Here is a 27479-nt window from a genome sequence, read left to right as displayed (position 1 = left end):
ATGTTCTTACAAAGGCGTTAAATGTGCTCATCTTATCGGTGTGATTGATTTGGCCCATTTCGATGATTTGATGTTTGCTGTTCGTGTTTGTTTTCCACCCGAGTAGCCAGCTAAGAGTAGCCTGTCTCGCCATTGTCGGGACTTACATATCTGGATGTTTTTTTTTTTCCTCTCTCTCTCTCTATCATTATCATCATTTGACTCGTTATTTAGAGCAAAATAATTATGGTTTGTGCTGATGTGCTCCAATGAGCTGATGTTTATTAGTATGCCATTGGAAACTCAAATGCATGAGCATGACCCCAAATAAGGCTGTCCACAGAATTCACAACCGCTTTCTACATAATTCTCTCTATATAGCTCACTTATCTAATTTAATTAGATCAACAGGAGGCACGCCACATAAGCGAAACAATATCCATCACTGGTAAGCACTGGACAGACAATATTCGCAATGGAGCCCAACCACCACAATATTACTGGTCCAATATTGGCTGGATATTGGCCCAGTGTTGGCCAATATATATATATATATATATATATATATATATATATATATATATATATCTAATATCCGATACTGGCCCAGGATATATCGGTTGCCGATATCCAGCCAATATTTGGCCAAGATACTGCGCCACTTGGGAGATGACTGCGCCACAAGAATGCACAACAACACCGATAAGTGTCACAGATGATGTCAGATATCCCAGTTGTTGCGCAAAACGTTCTTCTTGACTCAATGAAGCAATAAAGGTGCGTTCAAGCTTCATTGCGCAACATGTACACGTGAAGTCACGATCTCGGTGTCATCCAGAGAACGTCTCACGGACATGCGACCCGCTCGCCGACGATCTGTCTGCGCTATCCACCATCCTTATCAGATGTAACATTGACCCCAACAGGGCACGCGGACCTGGCCCTTAGTATTCCAACCGCACTTGTTGTGCCGGTAGACACTTATGGTTCGTAGCATGTTCGGCGACTGCAAACCACGAGGAAGGTTGCACTAGCTGGAAAGCCGAGCCTGATCTTGCCGAGTTGGGAAGCGTCTAGTTCGTGGCTTCGTGCGATATCTATAGAGTTGAAGACGAGGTCAAGCTAAGGTCATGCTCCATTTCGTGAGGAAAAAGGAAAATTCGAGGAGGAAGTACCACCGTCTCATCGTGCACCATTAGTCGCGGTTCCCCCGAGACGCTGCTGGTATATACGGCGACTTCGATTCGGTGGGGCTTCGCGTAACGCGACAAAGCGAAATAAACGCTTCTTTCGCGAGAATTTTCGTGCAAAAATAGGTTCTTCACGATGATGGGGTCACGATGCTTATAGGTCGGTGGATGATGGCAGTAGGGGGAGGACTCTGGTAATGCGGTTTGGGTTGTGGACATTCGGTATTTTTATAATGGATTCAGTTCACAGCGTTGTGTCCCAGACCCCCATTTCGTTTTTCTTTTTTTGTTACAGACGAGCTAACTAAAATGAAGCCAGGTGCGAAGGCCCTTGTACGAGAAGTGATTCCATTTCTCAAAGTCATCACGTCGGTACTTATCTCTGTTCCTTTATTTCAAAGGGTTTTTTTCGGTTGACAGCCCAGCAACAAAGTGCCGATACGCAAACCTCCGATTTATGCCTCCAACAAACGAAAGATGTCGATACGGCCATTGTCATTCTAAGCAGGTACCGTTAAGTGAAGATTCACAAAAACGGACATCACCATACAGTTATGCAGCGGTCGTAACTCATTTTAAGAAACGAACAGAGGCTTCGAAAGGTCATCAGCATTCCAACGGGGGTATGACGACTATGCAATGAGCACCAACTCTTTGCGGACACAAAAGGAGGATAACAGACGTCATTCTACGCAGGACAGCGTAACGCATGTTCTGTTCTGTAAATCATATGCGCGGTCGTGCTCAGTTGGCTTCCCCGCCTTGTGCAGGTTACGCGGCGGCGGATTTGAGGGACAAGCGACGTGCTGCTGAGGGGCTTCGTGTCAAGTGGCAAGAACCCGTCCCGTTTGACGGCCTTGCCAGATTTGCGTAGTGGCTCACTGATGTATTTGAAGTTGTGTCTGAAGTGTGCCGACCTAGACACGAGTTAAGATGGCATGCGGAAGTTATGGGCTGAACTGTTGAGGGTGTATAAGGACGCCTTCGTGTACCGTTGTACGTTATGGGTGGACCAGCGGGCTTTCGTTATAGTGATGTTTTGTACGCGATGCAGCTGTTCCACGTGCAGTTGCTGGATGTTTCCAGAGGATCAGCGCGTTATTAGGCTAATGACGGTTGAACAAGGTTAATGTGATGGCCTGAACAAAAGTTAACATGAAGGTTAAACAGTAGTGGTGCTTCAACAAGACTGCAAGATGACAAGAAACTGAGGGTTCTTTAACGTAAACCGAAATCTCTAAGCAACTTGTACACTGCCACCAAGTTGCCTTAGCTACCGTTCGTTTTACGAATGACGTATGCTTCTATTACTAGAGGCGTGCGTAGCTGGAATAACCATAGAGACAGTAGGTTCGTTAGTTGCTCACGAGTACAGCGGCAGATTTTGTCAATTTTGCATTTTTGCGTACGTACGGATATGCCGTGGTCCTTGTGCACTACCATGTAATCGCTTCCTTATAAAGAGCTATCGTACAGTCCACAGGCGCAGCGACGTCGAACGGCGCCCTCCCAACATTTTCACCTTGAGGCTCGCTATTTCCCACCATTACGATTAAGGTACCTACATAATGTATATCATACTGACAACAGCTGAGGATGGAGGGCGTGATGCCCTTCAAGGACGCACGGGGAAGGATTCATTCACCCGATTCATGCAACAAGAGTGCGATCCGGTTGAGGCGACGCGACAAGACCGCCACACTCGAGCAGGGGCCCCCCAACTGGGAGGAGGAGCCGAATTTCCAGATGCAGAAACGCCCTCCCCATCTTCCATTTCGGGATACATTCAGAGGCGCAGCAGCTCTCGCTTATCTCCATAGAAAAGCAGTCTTCCACGAAGCGCCGCTCGCTCGAGCACAACATCAAAATGCCCCGCTATGGGTCGCCCTGTGTAGTGATAGGATCCAGAGATACACGACGTGAGTCACCTTCGGGCCGCACATGTTCATGGTAGCAGTGAACAAAATCTGGTGCGTGTTGATTCATGCAGTATTCGTGTGTTCATGCAAGTGTCGTCCACAAGGAATATTCTTGTGAAAGAAACGGCAAAAAAAAAAAAAAAAAGAGGGAGCTACTCACGAGGCGGAAGTTCCGCCGCGTCTAACGCAAATAGCAGACGACACCATCGGTCCTGTCGTCTGCTACGGAATAGCTTGCGGCTGAAGAGCACGAAAAGAGGTGACGTCGCAGCAGGAAGCTATGACGTTTTGCGCATCTTCCGCTGAGGTATTCTGGGGAATGTTTCTCGTGCGTATGCACGTTATTGAGGATGTCTTGTTTCTTGCTGGTCCCGCCAGGAGTCTTTCAAGCGTATCCAAGAACGCTGAGAGCGTTTCGACGCCGATCACGTTTCATTTGATGGATGGCTTTTGGGGATGGCACGGAAGAGAGAGATATTCGGGCAAGGTTGACATGCTCCCCATATGCTATGTTACACGTGGTAGTGCGCGCTCGACGTCTACAACAGAGGAACGCGCGGGCAGGAGTTCGTGGCGGGAATTAGAATTTTTACACTTATCTAAACGAGAAGAACCGACTGAGAAGGAAAAAGAAGACAAACCATTTCGCGTACCTCTCATATCGTCCCCAAGAATGTCTTGCCCAGACACATCTTGCGACAGCAGAACCCGTTTGGTTTTTCCTTCAACCTCCGTTATCCGAGTCCATTAGAGATGTTTGTATCACGTGGTACGAGTACACTTGTCTAATCTCGAGGAAGACCATATTAAACTGAGAACGTACCCCATCGTGCTTCGCCCGTTAATCCATGGCTCTCCGCAATGTTGCCACCATTCAAGGCTGGTCACATACCTGGCGAAAACGTGTAGCGTTATCTTCCCACAGGTGACCTTGAAGATGCCAAGTTATTTCTCGGCAGAGCAGTCTTCCGGGAAGGTGTCTCCTAAAAAGTCGCTCTCCAGTCCGTCTTGCCGGTGCTTTTTTTTTTTTTTTTTTTTGCTGTTGTTGTTGTTGGGCAATCCACTCGCCCGGACGCATTTCCAGGAGCAAAACACAGAGATATCCGACACTTACGTGCTCACATCACGTAATACGCGATAATAAGAATTCATTGGGAGCAATTGCGCCGCGATTCGAGCAAAGTCCGAGAAGGCAGGACAAATAGGTTAAACAGAGATGTCATGGCCAGCCCTGGAGACATGGTCAAGAACACGCACGGAAACGCAAGCCGAGCAGCTAGCACGAAAGCAACATCAAGACCAAATGATAAACGCAGTGAAAAGAATGCAGGTAATCCATCCAGACAGCCTTCTACAAGACTGCCCTACATTGGTGCAACCAGGAATTGGAGTCAGCAACGCTCGTATTTTTCACGTGCTATACCACAGTACACTACAGCACCCATTCAGTGCCCAGGGTTATTGCTCAAAATTCGCCTGGTTGTAGTGACCAACAAACTTTACCTATATAATCAAATCGTTACGCACCAAGACGAGACTCTTTGGGATCCAGCGAAATGCGGCAGACTATGGAACAAATCAAGCCCGTTGATAACACGCTCAGCTTGTTTTCTCGCTACCATCCAACCCAATCAAGGACGTGTTACGTGCAAGTGAAAGGGAGCACGTGATTTATCGTTCCTTTAAGGTAAACGTAAATTAAAAGTAAATGTACCTTTGGCCCCATGGTATGAGAGCGTATGGAAATTTCTAGTGTTATGATAAAGAGTAGATGCTGTTGTCTCACATGTTTTCGCAAAACGATATAGATTGTTCTGATTAAATAAAATTGGCTGCATCCTTGGGCATTGTGCCAAACGCGTCTGCTTCATACGGCCAGCGTTGGCGGTAAATATTTGGGCACGTGGTTCTACAAAGCTACAGATGGACCTACGTGGTGGTCGACGCTATATACACACTCTATCACTTCAAAATGCGCTGACCGCTCTCGCACGATCATTTATTGCTAATCCCTCTTTTTATTCTAAAAAACTTGGGCCTCGTGATACCTGATGTCTCGGTACCTCGGTTGTCCTGGTCTTTAGTGTCTTCTTCAGCACTGGGAGTGATATATCGGTTTCAATTACAGCATAAATTGTATTCAATGTATACAGTTTCCCCATGAACTGCGACACCGACGGCGTAATCTCCGCTGATTCATGAATGTAAAAAAGAAAAGAAAAAGAAACAAACAAAGAAAAACATCTGCTCGATCATAACAGGAAGCATATATCGATGTAAGACGTGCATGGTATATTTGCATACATCCAGGTTCTGTCCTCATTAGTGAGCTTCGCTGCTATGTACAGACGAAGCGAGATGCGTTTTATTTTACAAAATGCCCCATGTGTAGGCATGTAGTTGATAGTTGCGTAAGTGGCTGATTGCTCTACTTCCACACTGCGTGCTTATTTCAGTTTTCCGCTCTGGATTCACTATTCTTTCAGGCATGTCCCATCATTGAAGCAGCGCATTTGTGAAAGATGCTGTCACATTGCGCATCGCAGCAACAACATCAAGGATAATTGATTTGTACTGTCCTTAAATTATGAAAATCTATATCGCACGGAACGGAATTACGTACCCTTTCCCAAAAGGATGCGTTTCGACGTCAAGTGTTTTTGTGGCACTTCCGCATGTATCGAACTGTCGCCTATATCGAACTTTTCCTCAGTTCTGCTGAGTTCGTTATAACGAGGCTTTACTGTATACTTGACGAACGGTGGTTCAAAGGCACCATTATTGGAACTCGAACCCACCCACAGCTTCTGACTGCCGGTCAGAAGTGCTACATTTGCATGGTGCTAACGACGTACCCCTACATCAAGACACCAATCTGTGTTGGAGTGTGTCAACTTCGCGCGAGTTTATTCGGGCTATTACCTGTGTTGCTAGTTAACGCTGCGACACGCTAACGGTTTACATTGTTGTAGACAGTTACATTTGCAAAATGAAAGTTTTGCAATAATCATTTGCAAAGTCATATACTGGATTAGCACAGTAGGACATATGCTGGACATGTGTGTCCACAGTTTGAGAATAAACTTAACCTTATAGCGCGTGACTGTTAACAGACTACTTATCTTCTAAGCACTACGAAACAGAGATTTCAGATTAGGCAAACCCATGGGTTGTAAGTCAACAGAAATAATGACGCGGTCCTCCAAACACGTTCCACCCTCAGAAGACCTGTGCATGGAACACATATATCTGTCGTACGAAATAGTAAAGGCTCAAATTTCCTAAAAACGTCAGTCAGTCCATGCTGAAACAGGCGTGAAATGTGACGTTATGCTTCAGCACCCTGCAATGCAATAGAGCTGAGCATCGCACATAGCTTTAGAGTAGTTCGGAGAAGCTGTACTCATCCACTGCTGTCTATAAGTTATGTTTAGTTTTACCTGGTGATGTAAGCTCTATTTTATGCCCAGCAGGACACTAAAAGAATGAGTTGAAAGAAAGTTGTTGACAGCTGCCTCACTGTTACGTTTTTTTCCATCTCATGTTTACTGCAAACCGATTAAATTTTCAGAAGTTATCGTCGCATTTGTGTATGTAGTTGTTCTGGCAGCGTTGGGACGAAAAATTCAACCGCGCACGTTACAAGTACGAAAGCCGAAAACTAACAAACAAGCGCGCGAAACTTTAGTAGTCTGCTTTCCTCGTCGGCTCTAAACAAATCCTGCCATGCTGCTCCAATCGCTCAGCGCACGGCGCTCCTTGTCAGGGCGCTCGTCAAACTCGAAGAACGCACATCACCGACGGAACAACCAAACGGTACTCACTTCGAAGCCATCACAGAATCACGATGGATGAAATCCGAGTAGAAATCCGAAAGCACAAAATGTCACAGCAGATGTTTCACTGCAGCACCGTTACAAGTATACAGCACTAGCAACACTGCGGGCTTTGACTTTCCAAGCACGACGCGATGCTTCCGCGACAGCCAGCGCAAGTTCTCTCCTCAAGAACTGCGTCACGTGACACCCAGGCCTTACCCATTGGCCGGAGGAAGCTTCGCTTCTGGGCCAAATGTAAACTTGCGAGAACCAGGCACCAGTCAGTGGCGAACTCGTCGTGCAGGTTGTGTGGCTTTCGTAAGGGCCTCTTTTCTGCTAGCTGGCATTATTATCGTGTGCGCGCGAAATCGGGCGCCTTGCGGCCACGGCTGAAGGCCGGAATACCGGAGGTCGACGAATCACTTGTTGGCTTGTCGTCTGCCAAGCGCCCAATGTGTCGTCTGCAACTTGAGGAGACGGACACAAAGGTCTAGTTTCGATTTCGAATTGAGCGGCAACGAAGCACGAACTATACCGTTCGCCGCTTTTACGCATGGCACATATTGCATACCTACCAATCGTGGCAGTGATTACGTATTTGGTGCACAAAATACTACGCTACCTCTTCGTAAATAAAAAGCAAAGAACACTTCATACACTTTTTTTTTTTTACTTGCGGATGATCTCGCTTGCCACCTCTCTATCCTCTCGATGATCTCCATGATTGCAGATGTGATAGTATGTAGTAGTAACATGCAAATGAGACATGTACGTAGGTTACTCTAATCTTCAGTACTTTTGAGAGTAACTTGATATCTTACAAATATTTTTAAAAATCAATATTTAGTGTTTTAATTTAAACACTTCTTGGAAGTGAGGTACTCTCATTTTTTTTTTCGGCAGACAGGAGGATCGAGAAAAGGGTTGCTTCGTGTGTTTCGGTTGGGTACAATGCCACTTACACGTGCATACATTACATCTAAGATATTCCGAGATACCCACGGAGCCAGAGGCCGACACTCCTGACTGGCACTCACTCCGTGCTCATCTCTCCGCTTTCTCACTCACTTTCACTCCCCGCTTTGCTCTTTGTTTGCTCACTCATCTTCCCTCATCACTCATCCTCGGCTCGGCTTCCTCGTCTCTGGCTGAGCGCTGTGGTGCTCACGCTCGCGCGCACCGCGTTGCCTCCGATCCTCGTTGAAATGCGGGTGAAATGAGGTTAGGAGAGGGAAGTAAGGTTTATCTGGAATCGCAAGTACGGGGGGGGGGGGGGGGGGCATCAGAAAGCTCAGTTCACGGTGAGTGAGCGCTACTCAAGTTCGCTCATGCTCAGTTCACCCAATTTGAGCATCATTTCAGCTCGCTCATGCTCCGCTCATTCGCCATAGAGTCACTAAATAGGGAGCAGAGTAGCGACACTGAGCCACGCCGACGAGCGAGCCCGCCATCTTAGATCCGGCGCAGCAGCGTCGCCTAGCAACGGGACGTCAATCTCCCCCTTCTCCGCCGGAGACCAGCTCGCAACCGAGGAAACCGGTTTCGGATGGAGGTGACTCAACATGGACGGCGCGTTCTTGGAAGGAGAAACCACGTGACACGGTCGGCCCAATCGCGGACATCGAACGGCAGCTCCGGCGTGGAAAAGGAATGCGATACTCTGTACCCCTATTTAATGACTCTAATTCGCCACACTGAGCATGAATTAGCATTATCATGAGTGAGTTTTGCTCATCCCTTCGTTTGCTCACTCATGTTCAGGAGTGACTTTTGCTCATGCGCATCTCCTCTTTTGCTCATTCATGCTCACGAGTGAGTTTTGCTCATGCTCATACTCTCGTTTGCTCACTCATCTCCTGCTCAGCTCTCCGTTTGCTGGGGGACGCGGTTGTGACTGGCGGTGAAAATACACGTCCGTAGTTTGTCGGCACGAGAGTGAGTGTTGGTCGCGCTAGTGACGCAAAGATGGACGCACCAAAGATGGAGAGAGGATGGATACGGATTGAAGCGTATTAAAAACAGGGGTTAAAAATTAAGCAGTTTTAAAAGGGGGTTTAGAAAGGGGGATGTTTGTTACCACTCATTCATTCACCCTGGAAGCATCTTTTGCTTACTGGTTAGCAACAATGGGGCATTCGGTAAACGTCATGCAGCCTAATAAAAGCAGTGTAGTGCTACAGCTAGTACTAGAGAAAAGTTTACGGCTAGACAGCTACACAAAAGTTTACAGAGCAAGCGAGCGGTGTGTTTTCTCCTCGGTGCTACGCCCTAGCGGAAAGCAGAAGCGCTCTTCAGAGGAGTATGCCGGCAGTGACACCAATTCAAACCACGTCTCAAGCACGTTCAAGCCATAACGAAACCACCGCGGTGTGTCACTACCAGCACACTCACTCACCCCTCTGAATGAGTAAAGGAGCCCATTTCCACTAGGGTGTCGCACAGAAAAGAAAATACACCGCTCGCATGTTCCGTAAAATTTTGTCGGGACCGGTACCAGTCACGATCACTGAATGTGCACCGTCACACACACCAATTTTTTTTTTTTTTTTTCAACATATCATTTTTGATATACTGAGAGGTGGTGTTGGTTGCACGATGTCTGCAGCTGTACTGTGCTCCGACACAACGAATTTCGAATGTTGTGCAGCGCGACCCAGAAACGTAAACTGCCACCACTCTTTTGCTCATAATTTATTTATCAGAGAAATGGACCTGTATGAGGGGAGAAAGATTCTGCCCTATTATGCTTGAAGTAGCAAAAAACTTGGTGAATATTCAGCTCTTGGCCACTCGATCAGTTACGCGTACACAATGCAAACAAAACAAGCCGCACTTCAAAGTACGCAAGATTTAAAAGGAATCCGACATTACACTTTTTCTCTTTAGCACTCAGAAAATTGAATTCATAGAGAAGAACAGCACTGAAAAATCTTTCCAACGATTCACTGCAGTTCCAGCATAGCCGTTGGAAATTTTACTGTCACACAGACAAGAAAAAACTACAATCTGCTCGGTAAAGCAGCGCAACTACAACTAAAACACTAGTCATCACTCACTGTACTAGCCGAAGTGACGGACACTGTTCATTACAGAAAAGCGATGACAAGAACGCAGCCTTTCCGCATGTCCTGGACAAACAATCGGCAGTACTCAATCCTGCTGCTTTGGAATGCGAGTACAATCCTGCTAGCTGGCTGTTCCCCCTCCTAAGTTCACTGGTAGCGCAAATTTTGTCTCCGTTGCTCTTTATCTCACCGTTACAACATGCAAGAGTGGCCCTAGCCTCCGGTAAATACACGCTCATAGCTGAGCCCCATGGCACACACACACATTAAAGTTTGAACTTCAGCAGCACTTGTGCTCATATCGATACGGCTGCACAGCCATATTATGCAAATTGTGCAATGGCTTTACGGTTCGAGTACCGCTTGTAAGTTCCCAGACACACTGATTACTGAAATTAAAAGCGCAGGGTCACCGTACAACGTGCGAATCACAATGAACAAAATGCAGTAACGCCGTACGGATTCCCCCACGTGTGTGACCAACGTCAAGTTTCTGTATTAGGTTACTATAACTACTCAAGAAAGCGAGAGCTGAAGGCCAGGTCAGAACAGAATGACCAAACGCTTGCACGTTGTCATCCGCACATACTTTTGAAACTGCAGTGAAACTGCATACTATAATTACCGTAAGAGTACTATTAACGGGTTATTTCCTCTAGTATGGCCCCTGAAGTAATCCCATATATATATAAAAAGCAATGTACAGTGCTGGACAAAAGTTAACGGAACACGTCCCGGCGCGTTCCTTCCTCAGAGTGATACGCTAGGGCACCGTACGGGTCATATGGGATTGTACGGCACCGTACGGACTTACAGACATGTGCCTAGGTAACCCGGCCAGCTGTTTGCAAGACCCGGCGCATTCCTTCCTCAGAGTGCCCCGCTAGGGCACCGTAGGGTCATATGGGACTGTACGGGACCGTACAGGCCATATGGGATTGTATAGCACTGTACGAACTTACAGACATGTGCATAGATAACTCAGCCAGCTGTTTGCAAGTCCGTACGGTGTCGCACACTGCTAGCGTGTCACTCCGAGGAAGGAATGTGCCGGGGCGTGTTCCGTAACCTTTTGTCCAGCACTGTACCAAATTCAATAGCACCGTGGAAGGTTGTCTATTTTTTTTTGCTCTACGTATTGTTCAGTGCTTGGGAACTCATGGCTGGTACTACATAACACGTCTACAATGATCAGTCGCATGAATAGGACTTCAGAAAGAAGGGTATACTACTGTGCGTATGTCTAGGAGTAAACAAAACCTCACATAAAAAATAAAAAAAAGAACAATGCCCAAATTTTTTAGGAACAAACGCAGAGGCAGGCCGCTCAGTGGGAAAGGCGCCAACTCAAACCAGCATTTTTACTTATTTACCCGCTGTATTCACAAAAGTTGTACACTAGTTGCCCTTTCCGTAGATTAGTGACGTCAAAGAATAACGGCAGGCGTACGCGAGAGAATAATGCTAGACGGTCAGGAGGCCGAGTACATGTAAGCGGAATTATGGCACTGAGGAACGTTATATATGCATGAGAAAAGCTTAACTTGGAAGATTCGACGGGATGTATTAGTCTTGCCGTTCGTTTTAACTTAATATGCAGAGAGCCTTGTGCTTTAGGTAACACCCAAAACCCGCCCTGAGAACCTAACTCGCTGAGCTGCAGATTATGCGTCCCGCACAGGCACTGGAGAATGCTAAATACTTCGCAGTTTTTCTTACTTCGCACTTTTTCTCGTTTTTACATTTTCCACCCCGAAATCTGTTGTTTCACAACACATCACCCAATTCTGCCCCATTTTACGGCTCCCGAAATAAAAACCTGATCTTGAAAAAAACGTACAACCCAAAAACACAAGGGCCCAATATACAAGGAGAATGCGATATATTTCAACCTGTGCTCGATTACTGGGTGACTACAAATGCTTTCGGTGGAGACATACAAATGGAATTAGAATGACGGAGGTATATAGTATAATTATGCTTTGTAAATGGCTCAAAATGAAAGACAAAGGCGGCATATCTTTGCATTTCATGGCCGGACCTAAAACAGGAAGGTCAGGCCGTTAGCTGCCCACCATTGCGCAGTTAGGCTGAATAAATAAAAAGGTTGGTCTTAGTTGGTGTCTCCTCCTTTGGAGGAAAGTGCAGGTCAGATCAAGGTCAAGGGTGAACCCAGGGGAAGGAACAGCCGAGGCCTCATATTCTGCCTTCTGACTAGAGAAGGGGGTAGTGTTTAGAATGAGGTACCTTGAACATCAAAATGCTAGGGTTTCCTGAAAAGAGAAAAAGAGACATTTGCTTGAGATCTCCCCTGGGACTAAAAAGGCTTTCACGTGTCAGCGGAAAGCGAGGCCGCTGAACGTGACACCTTTCAGTGGTCATTATCGTTTTATCGCAGTTTTATCTTTATCTATATTAGTACATTACGACCAGCAGTACAACAAGTAGAGCTTGTGGAGTGGGATATGAACATGGAGCGATCGGCTGTGCAACTTGGGTTGCGCAACCAGGTGGTGCACAGCTAAAGTTGCATCGTGTGAATCGACCCTTAGTTCCATGCAGAATTGGGCATTGTTGTCCACGTCTGATCATATTCACTTGACGTCTACGCATTCACAAGGTCATCACGGTTTCCTTTGTGGCGCAGTCCGAAAACGCGCTGTAGTGTACCTGTTCTGGCTGTATGAAGACGAAACGCCTGGAAAAATAGGCATGCTCGGAGCGAAATGAGTACGAAAAATCGAGCAGTCTGTCTGGAACACTGCCCCAAATATTGGAAGCAGAAATACATTGGCTCTATCGGGCTTTTGACAGTGCCATGAGTTTGTTCCAAAAACTTGGAAAGTCACAATTTTTGGAGACCATCAAGAGATGGAATATCCATTGGTCCGCGACTGTATACGATAAGCATAACAGAACACACTGCTCTTTCAAGTAGAGTGATACCCCTGCAATAGACGAGTTCAGAAAATCCCAGAGTGCTTAGCATCGCTTTGAACTGTGGGAATTTACTAATATGAAAGAAACGGGTGGCCTCCAAACTGTTCCGATTTCTTCCCTACCGGTCCATTGTCCACGACGTGTCAAGGTCAGCGAAAGCGAAACGTGCAGGATTATTCTTCGTTCCCCCGCTCAGCGAGCACCCAGGATGCAATGCGTGTGCAAAGAGCACTGGGATTTTCTGAACTCGTCCATTGCTGACACACACACAAGAGTTCCCAACCACATATTAAACAGGTGCCCAAGACCTTTCTTTGCAGACGATCGAGCAGCAAAGTACTAAGGAATGCGTGCGAAAGAGCTTACCTGCAGTGCAGAACTCCTCTGTTCAATCCAGTTGTCCAGCATACTGGTGGGCGAGGTACCTTGCCCTGCTCACTTTTTGGTCATTATCTTGAGGTACTCCAAGGCTGCCCGAGCAGCGTACTGCTTGGCTCGCTCAGGGTTGGGGCCCTCACCGAGGCACACTGCTAAGGGCATTGCAGTCAGCTGCACCAAACAGCAGTGCTTCCCTGCAGAGGAAGAAACAAAAGTTTGTTTGTACAGTCAAACTTCTTTATAGCGAACACCTTTTTAACGAAAATACCACTACAGCAAATTTTTTTGCGGTCCCGCTGGAGCCTTATAGGTCCAATAATGGACATCCTTTTTAACGAAAATACCACTACAGCAAATTTTTTTGCGGTCCCGCTGGAGCCCTATAGGTCCAATAATGGACATTGTTTTTAACGAAAATACCTTTCCTGCTAATTTTTTTTTGCTGTCCCCTGAGTTACCATGGGCATACCGGCACGTGTCTCGCGAGAGTCACATGCTTGTCATTTTCGACCGATAATGTTTTCCCCACGGTGTCAGGTGCCATTTCATTTTACTATCCGTTTCTGGGAGCCTTCTCAGAGCTAGAAGGCCCGGATCATTACGAAGATCACACAGCTCAAGCAGTGTAAAGCATCGACACTGGGGCAAAAGTTAGCATCCAGCACACATTTACTGCAGCTTTTTTCCAACACCAAGTGATTTAGGCACCTTGCACATTTCTGGTTCCATTGCAAGAGTAAGTTTGCAGAAATTAATACATTTCATTGTGTATGATCATTACATTGGCAATTTCAGAATTTTGCTTATCTAGAACTTTTCACCCAGTTTTTATCACTTCCACGTTAACAAGGGCTCTAACTGAACTTCTGTATGCAATAAGGGGATACGTCGAAAAATCCCAAACCAAGAAAAGGGGGCCTGATACGATTGTCCGTCACACTGACACACATACATTTCCCGTTTCTTACCCTGGTGGGCCAATAAATTGCAATACGGTCCTAAAGTTTTTTTTGGCAGGTACATACTGGTATGTAGATGTCGTTGCAGCAAAAATAGTAAAAAGGGGATAAGTCGACTTATCCCCCTTATTGCATACAGAGGTTCAATTGTTGAGGAGAATTAACATTATTGATAAACTGTTCCTCAAACAGCAAGAGTAACAGCAGATGCTTACCCTCAGTGCTTAGTTCTTCGAGGGGAACATAAGTAACCTCAAAAGTTTGCTCCTCCGATATTTCCTTGAGGAGTCCCACGTAGTCCATCCCTGCAGTTGTCAGTGGCTGCTGCACCTGGAGGGAACGCAGGACTACGCCGTCTGAATTCTGCAGCTGACGGAGCCATTGTCCTACCTGATAACTCACACAACTTTAATACGGGGCCCCCATTTTATAAGTTCCCACTCTACAAAGCAGGTACAACGTTATTAGAGCCTGAAGTTTTCGGGAAATATTTTTTTTCTAAACCCGGGGGGTAAAAATCGGGTAAATAAACGCGTGCACTAAATTCATGCGAATTCGGGTGAAAAAGCTGCCGGTACGCTAAATTCGGGGAGAAATCGGGCTCAGTTGCTCAAACTGTAGTGGTTTGGTACAAACGGCGATGCAACAGCGTTTGCTGCCAAAAAAAGCAAGTTAATGCATTCCTACAGACATCCCAGTGAGGAGAATTTGCCGGGTAAAAATCGGGTTTCACCCTAAAGGGTGAACCTTCAATTCGGGGTGCAAATTCGGGGAAGAATCGGGTAAACGCCTAAAAACTTCAGGCTCTAAACATTATGCAAGAGTGTTCGCACACCTGCTGGCTGTGTCGTGGTGTCAGGGTGTTGATGTTCTGCTCCTTGAGTCCCATGTAACACTTGGCCTCCCGCAGCAAGCCACCTCCACCAGCAAGGGACGTGTCATTGCCGACCTTCTCGGGCTGCTGTTGGAATGTTATCACCAATGATCGAAGATTATCAATGCAGCAGTACCCTCCTTTGGGAACATTTAACGTACACAAGGTAAAATGCCCATACATACATCATCACCATTGAGTTCTCCATTGTGAATGGTATCGAGGAGCTGGATCATCTTGTGGGCAGCCTGACGCTTAGCCAAACGCTTTGATTTGCCCATGCCTGCAATTGGTACCAACAGAGGGTTTGCAATTACACCGTCAGAGTCAAAGTACATTCATTTTTAGAGCCTGAAGTTTTCCGGAAATATTTTTTTCCAAATTCGGGAGGTAAAAATCGGGGGAATAAAAATGTGCTCTAAATTCACGTGAATTCGGGTCGAAAAGCTTCCAATATGTTAAATTGAGGGAGAAATCTGGCTCTATTACTCCAACGAACTGCACTGGTTTTTTACAAACAGTGATGTAATTTGTGTTTCCTACTATACAAGCTAGTGTGCATTGCTACAGACAATTCAGTGAGGGCAATTTGCTGGGTAAAAATCGGGTTTCACCCTAAAGGGGCAGCCTTTAATTCGGGGTGCAAATTCGGGGAAGAATCGGGTTAAACCCTAAAACTTCAGGCTCTATTCATTTTCTGTTTCCAATCTTGTGCATTATTGTCGAGCGCTTTCAAACAAGACCCTGATTACCACGTTTACATCTTCTCTTTCAATAGCTGGAAATGGGGCACATCAGCGTATCCAGAACGTTATAAAGTTAAGACCAGTTATAGTGAGCGCAACAAGAGTTGTGGAAAAAGATCACCACATGTGCTAGTGCATTACAAAATATGGTTTCAACACCTTAAAATGTAAATACAATCAAGTGAAAGAACACAAATTTATAAAAGCACTTTTGAGTAGCAAAAAGTGTCATGTCTATTGATACGCCGCTTTTGGTGGTGTCAGCCCAAGTGAAAGGCGTCCTTCAACCGTGCATTTCCACGCAACACTCACCAATTTCATTGAAGTTATTCACGAGACACGATATCGCAAAAGTACGCTCATGAGGCAAGCCCTCTTCTGCAACAGTTTCATAATAAGGGGGACGCCAGCGCTCTTTCATGCAACGCTCCTGGAGCTCTCCCACAGGGTTGCCGGGTATACCGTCTTCCTCGGTCGAAGCAACGTTTTTTGATGCGTCTCTGCGAAAAGGTACAGCTGCATGTAGCACCAGCAGCACTCCATAATCGTATCAGTAATAAAATGTTCCACCCACGGGGAGCCCTTGACAGGGTCTGCTGCATCCATGGCAGGCAGGCCCTCCAAAACAGATGCCCTGAATTTGCTGAACGGTCCGTCGTCTGCCAGCAGCTTTTCCAGCAGGGCCCTGGCTGCAGCATGTTTCGCCTTCTTCTTGCTCTGGCCCGTGGCATTAGCCACCGCGTCTCCAACCTGCACTCTGCCAGGGAGCGAAAAAAAAGGAACGACGTAAATGAAATGCCATTGTGTACAGTCGCTTGTAGACAAGGCGTTAGGTTAAAATGCTGCATGAATCAGTTGGTAATGCCAAAAGCCACAAATCTTTCGTGGACACATGCAAAAGTTTAATACCTTACAAAGAGATTTTAAAGCCTTAGGCGATTTTAATTACAGATGTGGTAGGTATTCTATTGTGTTAATTAGTGATGTCACAACCCTCGTGAAGATCGAATTTGTAAAAATTTGAAGTTGTAACTTGCCTTTGGAAAAAGTCGAAAAATTACACTGAGGTTCGACTTCATTGCGCTTGTGTATCTGCCTCCTTGCCGTAAGCAGAAGCATATGTTTTACGACTCGAAGACACTTCGTGTATTTGTGCTATGTTTGGACTACGATGCTCTATGCCTTCCTGTGTGCTATATGATTATTTGAGCTTGTGCTAGCAGGGTGGTTTGGAGATCCCCCACCCCAAAAAACTATGTGAGCCACCTAACGTGCACTAGTGGCAAGACACAAAGACTCTGCCACACACAGCAACGTTTCTGTTTTCCTGTGTGTCATAACAAACATTGATTTTAAAACTATTCTTGAACAGATGCAGATGCAAACAGATATTTTGAATTTTAAAAGCTCCATGAAGGCATCTTTAACTTTCCATCAGAAATGCCAAGTCTGCGAACATTTGCGAATCTTGGCAAATTTCACTGGGAATTTGAAACTTGGTCGAACTTGGTGAACCAGCGGGTTAAACTGTGATCCCGAGGTTCGCAAAAAGGTGACATCACTACTGTTAAGTATTGCAAAACATACCTGTACATAAATGTAGGAGCATGGACAGCTCCCTCTACGGAGAGGAGCTTGTACTCTGGGGTGAGGCAACTGCGTGCACACAGTTCCTGCAGAACACTAATCGGAGTTTTCTGATTCGCTGCAGATCCTGCAAAGGAAATTGGAAGGAATACTTTGTAGTTTCTGGAAGCGTATATATCACTCCCAGCTGCTATTGCTACTGGTTGCATATGTATTAACAAACTTGAAGCGCTTATCATACTCGCATAGATGATTCAGACGGGGTATCTCTGAGCTCGATTGGTTGATATATGAATACATTTATGCAGAGCTACCGTCTGAAAGAGTCAAAGCTGTGTGTTTCATTTTTCAAATTTTAATAACTACTACAAGTGGTGCAGCAGCCATAAATGTGGCGCTACAACGAAAAGACCATGGCCTCGACAGCGCTTCCAAAGTTTCGCGCGCTGCCTCGTACATTTTAAGGAATTTAACTGAGCTAGAGAAACCGGAACTTACAAGCAGCTTCTCATAACTACGTAGGCATGCAAATACTTTCTATCACAAGGCTTTCATTTGTAATGTTCAGCTTACCTGTATCAGCAGCTTGCAGCAGGCTACTCAACGTGAACATGTCTGCACCTGCCAAATAGAAGGAATGATTTAGTCATGTCTCGATAAAAATGTGGTTTTGGTGCTTAGCACACTATGCGAATTAGCACATACATAATGAGTTTCAATAACATTAGAGCCGGTGGGCCGCAAAGCGGCAGAACGACAGTGAGGCCAAAGCAGAGCAGTATCACGTTCCAATGATTGTGCAGCATAGGAATCCTTTTCGAGCTGTTTACCTTGAGAATCCATGCTTTCCTTTGTTTCCAGTGAACTGTACACCGCAATGTGATAAAATAAACACGTGCGAGACGACAAAGCCAAGGACCAAACTCCTCAACGGACGCGCAGAGAAGCCGGACGGACTGAAGCGCCCTCTTTTCGCGCTTTTCTCCGCACGCGGATAAGCCGATCAGCATCATCGGCATGGACGTATGTAAAAAAAAAGGAACCGCTCCATGCTCATCGGGCAAGCATCAGCCAGCCATCGATGTGCGCACTAAGCTGTGGTGCAGAGCAAACGTCTGTAGCAGCAAATTAGCGGCAAGTACACATACAAGCAGGTGATCGTTCCTTGTGACCGCACGGCAAGAACGTGCATTCCATTTTGTACGTACTTGAGTATATCCACATGCGATGGGAAAACAAAAATGTGAGTGAGCTTCATCAAGAGTTGTCTGATGCCATCGAATCATGCATCGAATCGCTGTTTCGGTGATGCAGTTCGTTTGCTATCTGTTGTAGCTTTTAAGAAGGGGAAGAAAAAGCAGGAGCCCGAAGAATATACTGATGATGTTTACGAAGAGGATGACGGTAACGGAGGTATTGCCATTGATAATTATGACAAGAGCAAAACTGGACCCTTTTACTCGTTACATGCATGAAGTTGCGCTTCCAGTGCTCTTTTGTGCCCTTCAGCAAGGCTTCCTTTTGCTAATGTGCTTCAGATGGAGTGCCTGCTGCTGCGAGTCAGAAGTTAGCCGAAGCATCTGTTGAAGATGAATTTGGTGCAAAGGATTACAGGTCACAGATGCAGCTTAGACCTGACCATGAATCCAGGCCGCTCTGGGTGGTAAGAATCCATGAACTGCTGCACTTGGATGTTGCTCGTCACGAATAAACCCTTAAATGTGCAGGCTGCTGATGGGCACGTCTTTCTGGAAGCCTTCTCGCCCGTATACAAGCATGCCCACGATTTCCTGATTGCCATCTCAGAGGTGACTCAAATGATTTGTACTGCTGTCGTCGGGCGTCATGAAATGACATTTCTCTTGCAGCCTGTGTGCCGACCACGCCACATACACGAATACATGCTAACGTCGTATTCGCTGTACGCCGCGGTTTCTGTGGGTCTTCAGACCCAGGACATCATTGAGTACTTGCGGCGTCTCAGCAAGACGAGCATACCTGATGGCATCATCGAATTTATTAAGGTGTCCAAGTTGAAAGCACTCTGTTGCCGTACTTCCCTGCATGCTTCAACGTGTTATTTTATTATGTGGTTTTCATTTTTCTCATCGTAGCTGTGTACAGTGAGCTACGGGAAGGTGAAGCTCGTCCTGAAACACAATCGTTACTTCGTTGAGAGCCCTTATCCTGTAAGTACGGCTTACACTGACATGGCGTATATGACTGATGACAATGGTGATGTTGAATCGTGCAGGAGGTGCTGCAGAAATTGCTCAAGGATCCAAAAATTCAGCAATGCAGACTTCGTAGAGACGCTGAAGGTGACACCGATCTCACAGTTGTAGCTGGTCAGAGTGACAAAGGTGTCACACCAGTATGTATTTTATTTATACTTTTATGAATATATTTGTGCGGCTGATCAGCATGCGCTCCTGCACGCTTGTTCTGCTCCTTATTTTCTTTTTTTTTAGTTCGGGAGGATTGGGGCAGATGCTAATGGCGAGAACAATCCCGAGGAGCCGACAACTCAGAAAGGGGTACCTGAAGATATTTATGATTTCTATGAGAAGATGGAGAAGGATGATGATGATGTTGAAGAATCGAAACTCGTTTCATTCGAAGTAATTCAGGACCAGATCGAAAACCTTCAAAAGAGGCAAGTATCTGACCAAAGGCATAGAGTGATTTGGCAAACAGCTGTGAAAGACTAGTCTCTGTGCCTTGCAGGTGCATCGAGCTGGAGTACCCTTTGCTTGCAGAGTATGACTTCAAGAATGACACTGTCAATCCCGACATTCAGTAAGCATGTTGCTTAAGGCCACACGTAGCTTATCGAGCAATATAAAGTGGGTTCCAGGTTGCGGTCCACTCTGGCAAGCGTAATTCTTTTTTTGTTCAGTACCAGTTTTGATGGAACAGTGATTTGGATAAAAATTCAGTGCCAAATATTGCAGTAGGTTTAAAATAAATCAATCAAACTTCATAAAATCAATTAAAATAACTTGGTATAACTCTAATTGCGGACATGAGTGGCCAGATTTATAAGGTACAAGCTGATTTTTTTCAATTCTGCTACAGTCCATTGGCAATCCAAATGAATAGGCACCAAAGTACTACAGGTTTTCCCGGCGATTTTAATCCAAGTGCCAGCTAAATTAATCCACGTGCCATGCAAACTTTATGGGGCATGGATTAATTTACCTGGCACTTGGATTAAAATCACCAGGAAAACCTGTAGTACACGTGCAGTAGCTTCCCAACTGCATGAGTGTGTTTCATACCTGAGGAGCATTCATCAACATGCACACATAAGCAGCTTGGAGTTTATTTACTAAGCACATATAACACCCAAAAAGTTAATAGATGGTGCTACCCAGTAGAGGCTGAAGGCATCAGCTGCCGTACCGTAGCTATATCCAGCTTTTGCACATATTTGCGCATGTGTTCCAGGTATGCTTAGCGTCTGAATGCCTGTGCTTGTTGCCATCTCCTATTCCCTTATTATGGTACATGCCGCATATTTTCCTGGTTAACTCCCGGTGTACTCCACATATTTTTTTCAGCGTGGATCTTAAACCTTCCGCAATCCTGAGGCCATACCAAGAGAAGAGCCTCCGCAAGATGTTCGGAAATGGCAGAGGAAGGTCCGGCGTCATTGTGTTGCCCTGCGGTGAGGGCGTTCTCTAGCAAAGATGGAGAGAATGATGCCGCGTAGTTGAACGCAGGCTGCAGTGCCTGCAGGTAATCATTATTACGTTGATGCAGGGGCTGGAAAGTCTCTAGTAGGAGTGACTGCGTGCTGCACAGTGAGAAAACGTTGCCTCGTGCTCTGTAACTCCGGCGTATCTGTCGAACAGTGGAAGGCACAGGTAAACACCGATTAAGTGCTTGCACACTTTATGGACTCGAGACCTAGCGTGCATCGCAGATGTAATGCTGACTTTTCAAATTTAAATTCTAGTTCAAAATGTGGTCTACTGCTGACGACAGCGTGATCTGTAGATTTACTTCGGAGGCGAAAGACAAACCAATGGGTAAGTTATCCTGCATACGGATGCGCTATACGGACCTCAACGTATGAACGATAGATAGATAATACATTTGTGATGCTCTTTCTGTAGCCTTACGTTGTCCCTTATTTTTTTTATCTAGGTTGTGGAATTTGTATCACAACATACTCGATGATTACGCACACCCAACGTCGTTCCTGGGAAGCCGAGCAAGTAATGACGTGGCTCAAAGAGCAGGAGTGGGGACTCATGCTGCTCGATGGTGTGTGGCTCAACCAGAAACTGAAACTAATTAACACCAACTAATTAACATCAACTAACATCAGCTAATTAACTAATTACCATCAACTAATTAACACCAGCCAATTAACTACTCAAACAGAATCGGACACTAATTGACGCAGCAAAAGAAGTACATACTTAGTAGTCCTTTCATTCTCCAGAGGTGCACACCATTCCAGCTAAGATGTTCAGGCGGGTACTGACAATAGTGCAGGCCCACTGCAAGTTGGGCCTCACTGCCACGCTCGTGCGGGAAGACGACAAGATTCAGGACCTCAACTTTCTCATCGGACCAAAACTTTATGAGGCCAACTGGCTGGAGCTTCAGAATGGAGGATACATCGCTAAGGTGCAGTGTGCAGAGGTGAGTCGGTCCCACCGAGTCTGGAAGATGCTCAGAGATCAGCAGAAAGCTGAGTGAGTCGTCGTTTTTCTACGCGCAGGTCTGGTGCCCGATGACACCAGAATTTTACAGGGAATACCTGGCAGCTAGAAGCAGTAAGAAACTGGTAAGCCACGTCGGTTTATCCGTGCAGACGTCACCCTAATTTCTAGAGGATTCCTCGCAGCTTCTCTTTGTCATGAACCCGAACAAGTTCAGAGCATGCCAGTTCCTCGTCAGATTCCACGAACGTCGCAGTGACAAGATAATTGTCTTCTCCGATAATGTGTTTGCACTAAAGCACTATGCCATCAAGATGAATCGGTAGTTCTTTTCCCACTTCCATAATTATTGCGCAGGAATATTATACGTATGCCTAATCTGTACGTAGCCCTTACATCTACGGCCCTACGTCCCAGCAAGAACGAATGCAGATTCTGCAGAACTTCAAGTACAATCCCAAAGTGAACACCATTTTTGTATCAAAAGTTGCCGACACTTCTTTTGACCTTCCTGAAGCGAATGTGCTCATTCAAATTTCCGCCCACGGTGGGTCGAGGCGACAAGAAGCCCAACGCTTGGGCCGTATTCTACGTGCAAAGAAGGGTTAGTACTGTTCTAAGAAAACTACTATAAGTATCTAGTTGCACAATACATAATGCCCAACCCTGACTGTACAGGTGCAATTGCTGAGGAGTACAATGCATTCTTCTACTCGCTCGTGTCCGAGGACACAATGGAGATGCACTATTCGCGGAAGAGGCAGCGTTTCCTGGTTAACCAAGGGTACAGCTACAAGGTGATCACAAGGCTCGAAGGCATGGATGAGGTAACGTACGACAACTTGTACGGAACTTGTAAATCAACATTACTGCATGTATTGTCACGGTCAAGAAACTGTGGGTCCTCTGTTTACAGAGATAACCTTCACATTTTTTTCAATCATTGCATGTGTTGAAATTTCAGAGGGGGCCAGCTGTCTGACAATGATTCGACAGTGATGATGATTTGATGACAAAATTCGACAGTGAAAAAAAAACAAAAAAAAACGGAATTTTGAATGTCGATAAACATCAATTAAAAATATTGACACACATGAATGTTTTATCCGTATATATATTGATATTTTATTGCTATCTAGTGGCATTGTTCCATCCCTATGTGTTATTCCTAGAGGTGAGCCATCTAAAAATCAGGACGTATGTACAGTGTAAGACAAATGTTGACAGGCTGATAGAAGGGGCAGATTGGTGCACCATGACAGAAGCTCTGAATGGCTTTGGGCAAACCCCACGGTATTCGCGTGAAGCAGCTTCATGGCAATGTACTCCTGCATGCAGGAGGATTTATGCTACCGGAGCAGAGAAGAACAGACCAATTTGCTCCAACAAGTGCTAGCTGCAAATGATGCTGATGCCGAGGAAGAGAGGGCCATAGGGGACATGCCAGGCCCAAGTAGGATGCAGGTAGGAAGAAGAAGAAAAATGTATGGCCCCACAGTGCAGTTACACGACTGTTTGCTACTCTGTAGGTCCATAGGAGAGCGGGCAACATGGGGTCCATGTCTGGAGCTGACAGCGCCGTCTACATGGAGTACAGAACATCAAAGAAGGATGCAGGGCCAAGGCATCCACTCTTTAAGCGGTTTAGGAACTGCTAAGGCACGAATCTCAGTCCTAGGTTTTTCTACAACGCCTGTGAATTGTACATATTAGGCTCCTGCCTTGAAATGCTTTTTGCAGAATGTAATTTATTTTTGTAATTACGTATTAAGCCAACACCATGAATATTATATGACTGTGTACCTTTCGTTTTCGTAAAAGTTCAGAATGTGAACCTGAACTTATTATTGGTCGAGAGCAGAATAAAGTCTGATATAGGTTATCAGCCAGTGTCTCTTTAAAACAAGCTACCAGAATGTTTGCCAGGCTCTGTTGGGTTTCTTTGAAGAAGTTTTGAACTGACAACATAATACGATGTTGAAGCAGTTTTTAATTGTGTTGATATGTACAACAAATAGTTCTTAAGCACAAGTAAACATACCCTTAAATCAACGTCGAAATGTACATTTTGGCAGGCCTGCAGTAACATGCACTCAGTGAGAAACATAGTTCCCTTTTAAATATTTCAAAAAAATTAGCAAAACACAAGTTTGCACGAGTCATAAATATGTAAGCGATATACAGAACAGGAATAAGACTTTCTTTTTTTCCTGGTGCAACGGAGGCTTTCAAAACATATTGGTGCCGTGTGTGAACAGAAAGCTATCTAGATTCCTTCAACGGTAACATGAACACCGAAAATCTCTTATATGTGTTATCTACAAAAGCTGCCACGCATCTGAGCAAGTCTCTCATGAAAACAATCTCTTAGTCATGGGGGCAAAGCCCTGCCCTGCAAACCTTTCTATTTACAATATGTGTCATTTTCTGCATTCTGGCAGCTGCTAAATGAGTATCTGGAATGGTTATTCACCCAGCGACAACACCCTGCTAAAGACTCGGCTCCTCACCAAAGAAGGACAGTTCCGTGCTCGTCACTCGTGAGAAGCGGGTGCCATCTTTGCTGATAGCATGACGTGGTGCTTGAATGGTGCGGTTGATGGCGTAAAGCAGTTTTATATATATATATATATAAAACGCCTATGTGAAAACTTGAAAGTAGTACAGCACAAGTCATGCTGCCCAATTCTGTAGCATGACAACTGCTGTCAGAGCTCTGATGGAACTTGATTCTCTGTGAGTGTGTTAGTGAGATGTGCAAGTCTTTTCACAATGAAGCACACAATGGGGCACATTCACATCAGTTACTCGGTAAAATAATATTTTTTGTAGTCATTTCTCTGTAGCTACTAACTGGGGGAAGGCAAGGATCTGTGTATTTCATGCGAGCTCAATTCCACTGTGCTGTAACTTTCCATTGCATGAAAGGGAATGAGATGATTCCATCAACTTAACAAAGATGTAGTTGCGAGTGATTAATTTTCAGGTGCTAGTTTAAAGCATGCATCATTACAGAACAGAAAAAGGTCAATACCGCACGACCCAGATTTCCCTGAATGCTACATCGACGCAATTACATATTGAACAGGCATCTTTTAGACGCACAGGGCCCTGTAACTGACAATGACTTCCCGTGAAATAGCAATGCAGACGTTCACAAGTTTTTCCAGTCCAGTATCACATTTGAACATTACAACATACACTGAAGGAAGTTCTCTGCTCAGTTTTGAAATAATTACTCGCCCTGTGGTCTGGAAGACAATAGCTTGGGAGTATCTGTTCAATGTCCGGGGACAATGGTTCGATCACACACAAATGTCATGCTTTAACTCTGTCTCAATCGTTGTGCATCTGATACGAGCACGAAAAGTGGTCTAGTACTTTGCTTTCGTAGTCTGAATTACATTGTGCACTTACTCTTCCTTGTGTGAGTGCGTAACGGTTAATCCCTGCTGACATGCAGAGGTTACTCTTGTCTTTACGTGTGAAGAGTCCCACATAAACGAGAGATTCTCTAGAGCATCTCATTGTCGCTGTCTGTTTTCGTTACTCATATGTGTTCAGTGATCCATCTCAAGACCATGTCTTAGAAAGTGTGCGAGAGAGAGAAGAATTTTAGAGCTGTGTCTCAGTCGTCGGCAACGCCTCCCCTTCGTCCTAAGATGCGGCAGTCGGTCGGAGTGGACGGCAGGTCGTTTCCTTGCTCTTCCTTTTTTTTTTACCGGCTCCTCCTCTGGTCTCACGTCACGTGGCTCATGGTGGTTGCGGTGCTTTCAGACGGGTTGAGAACGGTCAGGTGAGTTAGGTCCGAGTGCAGCATGGAAAGACTGTCGTCCGCAGGGGGGCACACCTTTTTCTGCAGGCCCTGGATGTAGCTCTGCGAGGGGTAGGGACAGAAAGAGAGAGAGAAGGCAGGAAGAAAAAGGAGTGGCGTCTCTCAAACCCCAGGAAATCATCACGCAGGTTAATTGTAGCGTCTGAAGAGATGGATGTGCAACAACGTTTCGACATGCCAGTTCGTTACAGTCATGTAAACTATAAAGGCCTGAAACTGTGACGAAGGCCTGCATTATAAATTTCGGAACTGTGCAACAGGCCAATCACGAGGTGTTGAAAGTGGCGTTTAAATAGCTGAAGGACATGCGTAGCTGTCCATGACGTGGCACACATGTACAGTTCATGCATTGTGAAAGTTGTACATTTACGATTCAATTTCTCAGACTTTACACATGTGCAAATGAAAGGCGCTGGTATTTATGACACAGATTCTTAAAACAGGCTGATCAAAGCAAGTAAATTATGAAAGCCATTTTGTGCAGCATGCATTGAAAAGAAAGCCACAAAGACAGGATGGTGAAAATGAAAACACTGTGGTGAGCACCTAGGTTACACGTGAACAGGTTGTTCCCGAGCATGCCTACAGAGAAAGATAGTGCATGCAGTATAACATGAATGAGGATATGAAACCTGGGACTGTTGTTAGCAAAAAAGTTAGCATGGTAAAGCCTGTGGAATTAGCTTGGCATATTCAAAGGAGCTTCTCCAGGTGGGATTTTCAGAAGGACATACTGGTACAAGATAAAGAAAGGAACAGCGGTGCAAAGCACCCAGGGTTGGATGAGACCCACAACCAGGATATATAAACCAAGAGCACGTAGGAAACAGTGTTATGTGATGCAACACAAAACAGCTGTAAATGCACAAAAAACAATGATGAGGATGGAGCAGAATAGCACTGAATAACACCATTTACAATAGCACCCAGTTAAAATTGCCAACTAAAAGTCGGGAAGAAGAACAACCTCTGTTCGAAATATCGGCGGCTCTCGACCTGAAGCAATTCCCTTCATACTTCCTTACCAGTTCGATGGGTTTCTACCAGTCTATGAAGGTCTGCTAGTACTACAATCTCGAACAGAATTATAATTGTCGTTATAATCCTCTGCCATTGTGATACTGGTGAAATGACATTGATTGGCCGTTGCCATTCTGAAAGTCAACTTCACCTAAAGCATACCAGCACCATAAGGGGCATGCCTTGCAATGTATGTTCCACGTTCTATTGATAATTTTGTATCCCTTTCAAGATCGCATTACACACACCAGAAAATATGTCTTCAAAGGAAAGCTATCCTGAGCATGTAAAATTAAACATCTGAGCAAATAAAAGATTGACTGATACAGCAATAATGCCGAGTAAAGGTTAGGAAAATTTTGTTAGTTCTGGGTGGTTTGACTAGATGAGTGTTGCCACTAAGTATTGTCATTACTGTAACACAGTTGCACCTACTATCTGTTCTCTAACCTAACGACGATAAATTTCTGCTGTACTGCATTGCTGAAATCAC

At 45.3% G+C, this 27479-nt stretch overlaps 4 protein-coding genes across 7 annotated transcripts in view; 1 reads left to right on the top strand and 3 right to left on the bottom strand.

Annotated features, from left to right (window-relative positions):
- LOC135367029 (plasma membrane ascorbate-dependent reductase CYBRD1-like) overlaps nt 1-7078 on the bottom strand; it is a 57545-nt gene extending 50467 nt beyond the window's left edge. Inside the window, exon 1 of the mRNA XM_064600091.1 lies at nt 6913-7078. Coding sequence (XP_064456161.1) covers nt 6913-6923 — 11 coding nt within the window. The 5' untranslated portion in view covers nt 6924-7078. The remainder of the gene's footprint in view (nt 1-6912) is intronic.
- Nucleotides 7079-9824: 2746 nt separating this feature from the next.
- Nucleotides 9825-18433, bottom strand: LOC135367023 (RISC-loading complex subunit TARBP2-like). 2 transcript variants are annotated; one of them, XM_064600078.1, is made up of 10 exons: nt 18286-18433; nt 18029-18076; nt 17456-17582; nt 16443-16625; nt 16181-16368; nt 15308-15405; nt 15084-15209; nt 14464-14578; nt 13278-13483; nt 9825-12244 (listed from the first exon to the last, which is right to left on the bottom strand). In XM_064600078.1, the coding sequence occupies exons 1-9, from the start codon at nt 18296-18298 to the stop codon at nt 13347-13349; spliced, it is 1035 nt and encodes a 344-aa protein (XP_064456148.1). In that variant the 5' UTR covers nt 18299-18433; the 3' UTR covers nt 9825-12244; nt 13278-13346. The 2 variants fall into 2 exon arrangements, with proteins under 2 accessions (XP_064456148.1, XP_064456147.1); XM_064600077.1 differs by having other exon boundaries at nt 14464-14638; nt 18286-18432.
- A 46-nt stretch (nt 18434-18479) lies between these two features.
- On the top strand, nt 18480-24016 carry LOC135367022 (general transcription and DNA repair factor IIH helicase subunit XPB-like). Its single transcript, XM_064600076.1, has 20 exons — nt 18480-18698; nt 18791-18868; nt 18994-19118; nt 19183-19263; nt 19324-19479; nt 19570-19644; nt 19710-19829; nt 19927-20111; nt 20183-20254; nt 21019-21125; nt 21221-21324; nt 21417-21489; nt 21608-21727; nt 21909-22111; nt 22191-22256; nt 22317-22453; nt 22521-22735; nt 22810-22958; nt 23470-23595; nt 23661-24016. Exons 1-20 carry the CDS (start codon nt 18683-18685, stop codon nt 23787-23789), a joined length of 2337 nt encoding a protein of 778 aa, XP_064456146.1. The 5' UTR covers nt 18480-18682; the 3' UTR covers nt 23790-24016.
- An 85-nt stretch (nt 24017-24101) lies between these two features.
- The window catches only part of LOC135367024 (transmembrane protein 198-like), a 35211-nt gene continuing 31833 nt past the window's right edge, over nt 24102-27479 (bottom strand). For 2 of the 3 annotated variants that reach the window (XM_064600079.1, XM_064600080.1), the window contains exon 7: nt 24102-26008. In XM_064600079.1, the coding sequence (XP_064456149.1) occupies nt 25871-26008 (138 nt within the window). In that variant the 3' untranslated portion in view covers nt 24102-25870. Of the gene's footprint in view, nt 26700-27479 lie in introns of all 3 variants that reach the window. The other variant, XM_064600081.1, reaches the window with a different exon arrangement.

This window comes from Ornithodoros turicata, chromosome 8, assembly GCF_037126465.1.
Source record: "Ornithodoros turicata isolate Travis chromosome 8, ASM3712646v1, whole genome shotgun sequence".
In the NCBI taxonomy this organism is placed as follows: Eukaryota; Metazoa; Arthropoda; class Arachnida; order Ixodida; family Argasidae; genus Ornithodoros; species Ornithodoros turicata.
Note: the sequence above shows the minus strand (reverse complement) of the source record. Positions and strands in the feature narration are given on the sequence as shown.